The following is a 10,061-nucleotide window of genomic DNA, read 5'->3' as shown; positions in this document are numbered from 1 at the left end:
TGGAAAAAAGACCACATTTATATTGGTCTGCATGCTCAGCTCATTGTTTGGAGGATATTGAAAAAAAGAAAAATGTGCAAAAATCATCGGAGGAAGCAAAGATGGTGACAACCTTCATCTATAATCATATATGAACAGTAAATCTTATGAAAAAATATACTGGAGGTAGAGAGATTGTTCGTCCTCGCATCACTCGATTTGCAACAAAGTTCTTGCAACTTCAAGCAATTGTGAATAAAAAGCAAGGCCTGAAACAAATGTTTAACTCCGAAGAATTCAAAAAATCTAAATTTTACAAACAAAAGAATGGGCCAACACTTGAAGCAGGGAAGATTATTTTGGATCATGAATTCTGGAGTAGGGCTAGTGATATATTAAAAGTTTTTGAGCCTATAGTTAAAGTATTAAGGTTGGTGGGTGGTGATACAAAGCCCACAATGGGTTTTCTTTATGAAGCGATTGATCGAGCTAAACAATCAATTCAAAAAAAAATTATCGCTATCATTCTCAATACAATGACATAATAGACAAGAGATGGAAATTCATGCACTCCGATCTTCACTCTGCAGGTATGTTAGTAGAATTTATATTTAATTTTATCATATGATTATTAATTTCATATCTTCATTCTAATATTTATACTTTCATAACCCGCAATTTCAATATGGAGTTGAACACGAGATTGATGTGTATAAGGAAACATTTGATGAAACTAGTAGTGTCATCATGAAACTTGAAAGAGACATGGATAAACAAATTAAAGCTTTTAATTAGGTTCACATTAAAATTTTATATTTTAATCTCTTAATTCTTAAATTATAATTTCAGATAATACATTTATATATTGACATATTTTATGTTATATAGTTGCTTCTTTATAGAAATAAGTCAGAGACATTTGGTACACCTCAAGCTCAAACAGCTTGGTCTAAAATGAATCCAGGTAAAATAATATTTCTCATATTTCTTTATACATGTGCATTTAAAACACTTTTTATGAGCATAATAATTTGTTTATTTTTCTTGTAGAGATAAATAGATGAATAGTGGATGATATTTGGTTCATGCTCTCCTGAACTTAAAAACTTTGCAATTAAAGTTCTAAGACCACAAATTGTGAGAGAAACTAGAGCACATTTAGCTATATTCATACAAAGAAAATGAATAGACTCACATATAATATGTTACATAGACTTGTCTATACATTTTACAATATGAAGTTGAAGATGAGAACTGAAATGAGAAGAAGTCAAGAAGAAATTGAAGCAAGTTTCAATCCTATTAATCTTGACAACATATTTTAGGAAGATGAACCATTGTCTGATTGGATAGAAGAAAGAAAGAGAAAATCCAGCATTAGATGGAGCACAAAATGCAGAGTGGCTTCCTATAATTGACACCGATGATGAAAATGAAAATATGGAAGTTGATAGTGATGATGTTGGTTCTGATGAACATAGTGGTGGTTTAAGCCCACCAAATGAGGATGGTGGCAATGACGCTCGTGATGTTGAGGGTGGAGAAAGTGATGAGGAAGGTGAGCAAATGCACAATGATCCATATGAGGAGATGCCATTGCATAGGCGTGATCATAACCTAATTGACCTTACAACATCTAGATCGGGTATGGTTCATTCTAGTGATTCATTTAATGATAGCAATAGAACTGAGTCGCAATCTAGGAGAGGAAAAAAGAAACAAAATATTACACTTGAAGATGCTTCCTCTNCATCACAGAGTAGTCAAGGGTACAATCCAATGCATCTAGTATATTATCCACATGGTTATTATATACATCCTCAATATGAAAGTGGACAAGTTTCATCTTACCAGTCTTCATTAATGAATTATCAAGAACCTTATTATCAACAATCAAGTCATGGATTTTTTGATTATGTCTTTGGACAAGGACCTACACAAGATGGTAGTCAGTATGACAATGAAGATTATGCTCATCCACGTCATTCTAGCATATGGTAACAATTAACAATTAAAATGCGAGTGTTCTAATGGATTTAATAATTTTTTTAAGGTTCTTCAAGTGACAAATTTATAATATTAGTTGTGATGTTTTATCTTACTTTATTTTGTAAGGACATTATATCATTGAATCTTGGCTTTGCTTCCTAATTAGGTATTTGATGATAATGACAATTTCAATATGTTGTACTCTTCTAAGTAAATGTAATCCACTTTTGCTTATGTAAAAATAAGATAAAATGTTTTCTTTTAATTGCAAAATTATATTATTTTATTACAACTTTATTTTAAATTGTTAATTGTCATTAAACAAAGTCTCATAATGAACAAAAAAAACATATACAAAGTGAATAACAATAATAGTTATAGTAATTATACATTATTTTTGTATTTTGTGGATACATTAATTAATTTCACGCCGCAACGGCCGCAATGACCGCAATCGCAATAACCGCAACCGCAATTTAAAACACTGGTGTAACTGAAATGGAATATAGCAAACAGCCATGAGTTCTGGTTTGCATCTCTTTGAATTTCCTACAGGGTTGGATAAGTTTTTCTCTTATTTTTATCCAATAATGTCTCATATTATAACTGTTAGGATAGATGATATTCTCTGATGATTGCCTTAATTTACTGATTATTCCAATTAAAGCTTCCCATTAATAGTGATTATGATATTTTATTTTACTGTTTATGCAGCATGTTGAAATCATCTTGAAATATGATGGGAGAGCCACCAATACAAATTTGTAATCCCTCTACACCACCGATGAGAAAACAGTGCCACTAAACTTTCCCACCAACAAATATGACATGATCATGAAGAAAGAAGCAAATAGAACAAATAACAATGTTGTTGCAGTGTTGATTGCCACATTCTCTATATATACTCTTCCGAACTATCCTTCAAAAGCTTCTTTTGGTTGCTAATGGATGAAGCACCGTTAATATTGTATGAGGTAAGGCAACAAAGTCTATGTGGGAGATCAGGGTACACATTTGCTGTCCCACACTTTGGTCAGAAAAAGTTAAAATTTAATTATTAAATATTTTTCTGACCAATCACAAGCGCATGGCACATGGAGTGACACAAAGTGTGAGACAACAGATGTGCTATCGGGATCAAATGTTATAGGCTGAAACATCAATAAAGTGAACACTATGGTTGACAATTGTGAAACCACTTTCATATTATGCCTTACGGTTTACAAGAGCACCATGCTTCAAGATGTGTAACAACACAACCTTCTTCTGAATTTTGTAGTTTAATCTAGTGTGTATATTTGCTCTGTAACTGCACGTATTCATTGTAATTTTGTGGTTGAATATTTACTATAATTATTCTGATTAATCCTCAACCCGATTTTGCCTCCTTTGGTATGTTCACTTTAATGTCGAGTCCTTTAGGCCAATGACTTTTACTAATAGAAAAAACTTCTTAATATTGAAGAGTTATTCAAGGATTAAAGCATGCATAATATCTCAAAGTTAATATTTCTTTTAGAAAAAGGAAGCATTCTTATGATAACTCCATCCTAAATTCTAATGGATTTAGCAGTAGTGGTGACACTCACTATAATTTAGGTATGTTGGTTTATCTTCTTTGGAGTTGTAAAGTTGAACAAAATTGAGTGTTCACACTTCTCAATGTTTAGTTTTTCATAGGTAAATTTTCCTTTCTCCAATAACCTTGTACATGCCATTCAATTTTATAATTTTAAATTATTTGATTTATATATTTTTTTATTTTACACCTTTATACTATACTAATTTGAGTTAAATAGAACCAATACAAAGCAACCCATACGGAACGATAAACAACTATAAAAAGAGAAAGAGATGGAAGTAATAATGGGCACCATAAAAGAACGAAAAAACTTATGTAGAACTAAATGTTTAATTAAAATCATAACCGTAGGTACCAAAAGTCTTCTAATTGTAGATTAAAAATCATTTTTGTCACATGGTTAAGAATGTATATATTACATGTGCATTCACATAATTAAGAACATACATGTTACATGTGCATTCACATGATTAAGAACATACATGTTACCTGTACATTCATATTGGTAAGAACAAACATGTGACTCATACATTTTAATGGTTCAAACACATATATTACCCGTACATTCACATTGCTAAGAATACATATATTAATCGTATAGGAAAATGTAATTCAATAAACTAGTAGGAGTTAGTGGGCCTTTTGTTGTATTTGGGCCTTGTGTGTAACTAATTCTATAAATAGCAATTCCTATAGTTAGTTGGTAGTTAACACTAACTAATACTTTCTAAAATTGGCAAGTCTCATTCTTTTACTTTCCCTGCTTCATCTTTCATACCTTCTTCTTCTGTGCATCATCTTCACGCATTCATCATCTTCTCTAACAGTGGTATCACGAGCTAGAAACGATTCAACAACCAGTGGTGGTGTCAAGAAAGACACAGGGAGCCTCAAGGAGTGGAGCTCACGGTTGAGGATCATTCGTGCAATGGTGGAAACAAATTTCCAAGAAAGTCATGACGACCTCGAATGGATTCGCAATGAATCTTCCTATACTCGACGGGAAGAATTATGATCACTGGAGCATACAGATGAAGGCAATTTTCGGTTTTCAGGAATGTCTTGAAGTAGTTCAAGGAGGGGTTCCATTAATTGGTGAGGAGAACCAAACCGAAGATGGCAGATTGGAGTACAGATAAATTAAGAAGAGGGATTGTAAAGCTATCTTCCTAATACACCAGTGTGTAGATCCCTCAAACTTTGAGAAAATCTCAGCTGCATCATCCTCTAAAAAAGCCTGGGATATTCTTGAGAAGTGTTATGCGGGTGGAAGAAAAGTGAAGAAGGTGAGATTGCAAATGATGAGAAGGCAATATGAATTGCTTCAGATGGAGGAGCAAGAGAGAGTATCTGAGTACTTCACAAGAATTCGAGGCTTAATCAACCAGATGAGGAGTTGTGGTGAACAGATGTCAGATCAAGGTATAGTTGAAAAAATCCTTAGAACTCTTTCAGCTAAATTCGATCATGTAGTTGTAGCAATTGAGGAATCAAAGGATCTTGAACATTTCAAGATTGATGAGTTGCAAGGCTCTTTGGAGGCTCATGAACAGAGATTTCTAGAAAGGATGAATGACAGGCAATCACAACAAGCACTCAGTGCTCAATTTCAGAAGAAAAACTCAGGGCACAATAACAAATCAAGAAGAGATGGTAGAAGATGGTTAAGTGATAAGAGACAAGAGGGTGAAGGCTCTAATCAATATAGCCAGGGATTCACCAAGACTGATTCTTCTGAGTTTGAAAAAAGGTACACCAAGAAGCCTAACAATGGCAAGAAGAAGAAAGATAAGAGCAATATTCAGTGTTTCAACTGTAGGAATTGGGGACACTTTGCATCAGAATGCAAACTCAAGAGAAGAGGCAAAGATGCAAAAGAAGAGGCAAAGATGCTGAAGCCAGATTAGCCAAAGAGGAGGATTCTGATGAAGAAGTTCTACTAATGGCAGAAAAGGAGATCACAGGCTTAGAAGAAAGTGACCTAGATGAAGCATTGTTGATGATTACTGCAAAAAATGATCAACAACTTCCTGCAGATTGTTGGTACCTTGACACTGGATGCTCAAATCACATGACAGGGCACAAAGAGTGGTTCTTGACTCTTGATGATTCTGTGAAGACCAAAGTGAAATTTGCAGATAACAATTTCATCACTGCAGAGGGAATTGGAAGAATAGGAATCAAGAAGAAAGATGGCACTGCATCATACATATCAAATGTTTTGTATGTGCCAAAAATGAAAAACAACCTCATAAGCCTTGGTCAGTTGCTTGAGAAGGGATACAACATGAGGATGGAGGATAGAATGCTGAAAATCTTCAACAAAAACAGAACACTAATCTTGAAGGCTCCACTATCAACCAACAGAACTTTCAAGATTGGAATTCAGCTTGAGGATCATGAATGCTTAGAGTCCATAGCAGATGAAACATGGATTTGGCACAAAAGGTTTGGGCACATCAACTTCAGAAGTCTAGAATTGATGAGTAAGGATGGAATGGTGAGTGGACTTCCTAATATCTACACACCAACTGAAACATGTGAAGATTGCCTCACAAGCAAACAAACCAGGAATTCCTTCAGCTCACAAGTGCAGTCAAGAACATCAAAGCCACTAGAAGTAGTTCACACTGATGTATGTGGCCCTTTGGAGGTGCAATCATTGGGTGGAAACAAATATTTCCTAACCTTTAAAGATGATCACACCAGAAAATTATGGATCTACCTACTGAAGAAGAAAAGTGAAGTCCTGAACAGATTTATGAGTTTCAAGACAATGGTTGAAAAGCAATGTGGAAACCAACTGAAGCTACTAAGGAGTGATGGTGGAGGAGAATACACATCCAATGAATTTCATGCTTTCTGTGAACAAGAAGGCATCACTCATGAGATCATCTCACCATACACCCCTCAAATACACATCCAATGAATTTCATGCTTTTTGTGAACAAGAAGGCATCACTCATGAGATCATCTCACCATACACCCCTCAACACAATGGAACAGCAGAAAGGGTCAACAAAACTATCCTAAATATGGCAAGGAGCATGATGAAAACTAAAGAACTTCCTAAGAAATTTTGGGGGCAAGCTGTAGCCACTGCAGCCTACATTGCTAACAGGAGTCCTACAAAAAGGTTGAAAGGTATGACACCAGAAGAGGCATGGTCAGGACTCAAGCCAAGTGTGAAGCATTTCAGGATATTTGGATCAATATGTTATAGACACATACCAGATATCAAGAGACAAAAACTGGATGACAGAGGAGAAAAGCTAATCTTCCTAGGATATCATTCAACAGGGGCATACAAACTCTATAACCCCTTAACTGATTCCATACACTACAGCAGAGACATCAAGTTTGATGAAACTAAAGCTTGGGAATGGAATTCAAATCAGGAAAGCTCACACAAGGCAAGTCAGATTGATATTGAGATCAGCAACAAAACACCTCAAGAGACTCCAAGGAATGAAGGGATCTCACCTATCACTGGAAGACCTCAGAGAGAAAGACAAAGACCAACAAGGTTGAGAGATTATGAGATATTTTCAGATACCTCAATTACTTCTGAAGGTGATCTTGTCCATATGGCTCTTCTGGCAGAAATGGAACCAATAACTAAGGTATTTTCAGATACCTCAATCACTTCAGAAGGTGATCTTGTCCATATGGCCCTACTGGCAGAAATGGAACCAATAACTTTTGAACAAGCAATCAGAAAGGAATGTTGGGTTGGGCCATGAAGGAAGAAATCAACTCCATTGAGAAGAATGGAACATGGGAACTCACACACCTACCAGAAGGAAAGAAAGCCATCCCATTAAAATGGGTGTACAAGGTCAAAATGAAACCAGATGGAACAGTGGCCAAGTATAAAGCCAGATTAGTAGCAAAAGGCTTCTTGCAAAAACCAGGAATAGATTTTGATGAAGTGTTTGCACCTGTGGCAAGGATGGAGACAGTAAGGTTAGTCATAGCAATAACATGCTCTATGGAATGGATCCTATGCCAGATGGATGTGAAATCTGCTTTCTTGAATGGTCCACTTGACAAAGAGGTTTTTGTATCACAACCTCTAGGCTTTGAGATACCAAGTCATGCACAGAAAGTATACAAATTGCACAAAGCACTCTATGGGCTAAAACAGGCACCTAGAGTATGGAACAAACGAATTGATAGCTTTCTTGTCAAGCAAGGACTCACCAGGTGCACCAGTGAACATGGAATCTACACCAAAGTCACACAAACTGAAGCAACAATGATAATATGCTTGTATGTTGATGACCTCTTGATAACTGGAGGAAATCTTGCAAAAGTAGAAGATATAAAGAAGAAACTGAAGCAAGAATTTGAAATGTCTGACCTAGGGGGGCTCTCATACTTCCTAGGAATTGAGTTTGTGAAGACAACCAAAGGAGTACTAATGCACCAGAAGAGATACACATCTGATGTACTTAGCAGCTTCAACATGAGTGAGTGTAATCCATCACCTACCCCAGTTGAGACTGGAAATTTTCTGAGCAGAGATAAGGAAGGAGATGAAGAAGTGGACTCTACACTCTACAGACAAATGATAGGGTCATTGAGATACATCTGCAACTCAAGACCAGACATCACTTATGGAGTTGGAGTGATTAGCAGGTACATGGACAAACCTAAATACTCACACATGATGGCAGCAAAACGAGTACTCAGGTACTTGAAGGGAAGCTTAGACTATGGAGTACTCTTTCCAAGCAAAAACAACAGAAGAAAAGCAAGAATGGTTGGATACACTGATGTTGATTGGTGTGGTGACAAGGATGACAGAAAAAGCACAACTGGTTATGTGTTTAAGTTTGATGATGCCCCTTGTAGTTGGAGCTCTAAGAAGCAAGAAGTTGTTGCTCTTTCATCATGTGAGGCAGAGTACATTGCAGCCTGTTTGGGAGGGTGTCAAGCTCTATGGTTACTCTCCCTGCTCAAAGAATTAAGAATGCATTCTGCAGAATACATGTTACTATATGTAGACAACAAATCAACAATCAACTTAGCCAAGAATCCCATAGCTCATGGGAGAAGCAAGCATATAGAACCAAGTTTCACTTCCTAAGAGATCAAGTTGACAAAGGGAATCTGAAGCTAGAACATTGCAGAACAGATGAGCAACTTGCTGATGCTCTAACTAAAGCATTGAAGAAGGAAGCCTTCGAAGGCCAAAGAAGAAGACTAGGAATTGCTAGCCTAACTAGCTTGAATTAAGGAGGAGTATAGGAAAATGTAATTCAATAAACTAGTAGGAGTTAGTGGGCCTTTTGTTGTATTTGGGCCTTGTGTGTAACTAATTCTATAAATAGCAATTCCTATAGTTAATTGGTAATTAACACTAACTAATACTTTCTAAAATTGGCAAGTCTCATTCTTTTACTTTCCCTACTTCATCTTTCATACCTTCTTCTTCTGTGCATCATCTTCACGCATTCATCTTCTTCTCTAACAAATCGCACATTTGTATAGTTAAAACACACATGTTACCTGTACATTATTATTAAGATCACATGTTTCACCCATATTAGTGATGCAAGTAAAATTTTATAAAATGATTACATTTTTATCAACCTCTATTATGTTATATTTTAGTGAACTTTTCAAAATGCTTTGAAAGAAATTACACACAATTCATTATAAAAATATATATACATGATGAGCATTGTCTCAAATTTATATCCATAATGAGTATGACAGAAATTAAGTAATTGAAAATAAATCAAGAAATAAATATAAAATAAATCCATTTATTATCATAATCAAATCAAATATATTATTTTTACGGCATAAATAAATTTTAGACAAATGTAACTCTTTTATTATCACAATAAAATTAATTCTAAAAAATATTACTCATTTAGGCAATTCTCTCTTTTCTTTGTGATATGAACAAATTCATAAATAAAAATATAAAAAGTATAAATATACATAGTTGCAATAATAATAAAAAATAATCATATAATGGATATAATATTATTATTTTTAGCTCTATTCAGTAATTTTATATTTAAGTCAGACATAATATCGACATATTTCTTTATAAATCGTAACATCATAGCTCATTTATTAGTAATAGGATTGAATTCCTACTATTCAAGTTTTAAAAATAATTAAATAATATTAATCGAGAACATTTTAAGATCTATTTAAATAATTATCAGTATTACAAATGATTCTTTTAAAATAAATTTATTTTTATCATTTTTCAAGCAACAATGTAGAATATCAATAGAATTCATTATTAATTGTGATATCATATCTTATTCTATTAATAATAACAATGAATTCCTACTACTTAAGTTTTAAAAATGATATTAATTGAGAATGTTTTAAGATCAACTAATTAAATGCGTTATATTTATCATTTTAAAATTTAAAAAAAAATAAATGATATTATTTGAGAATATTTTAATAAGATTGAATTTCTACTATTTAAGTTTTAAAAATAATTAATTAATATTAATTGAGAAAACTTTAAGATCTA

The 10,061-nt window shown here is 34.1% G+C and overlaps 1 protein-coding gene across 1 annotated transcript; it reads left to right on the top strand.

Annotated features, from left to right (window-relative positions):
• On the top strand, window positions 4,531-5,457 carry LOC109334032. The gene is made up of 2 exons (XM_019569605.1): window positions 4,531-4,645; window positions 4,739-5,457. Exons 1-2 carry the CDS (start codon window positions 4,531-4,533, stop codon window positions 5,455-5,457), a joined length of 834 nt encoding a protein of 277 aa, XP_019425150.1.

Source organism: Lupinus angustifolius, chromosome LG19 (genome assembly GCF_001865875.1).
Source record: "Lupinus angustifolius cultivar Tanjil chromosome LG19, LupAngTanjil_v1.0, whole genome shotgun sequence".
NCBI lineage: Eukaryota > Viridiplantae > Streptophyta > Magnoliopsida > Fabales > Fabaceae > Lupinus > Lupinus angustifolius.
This window is presented reverse-complemented; position numbering and strand designations above follow the sequence as displayed.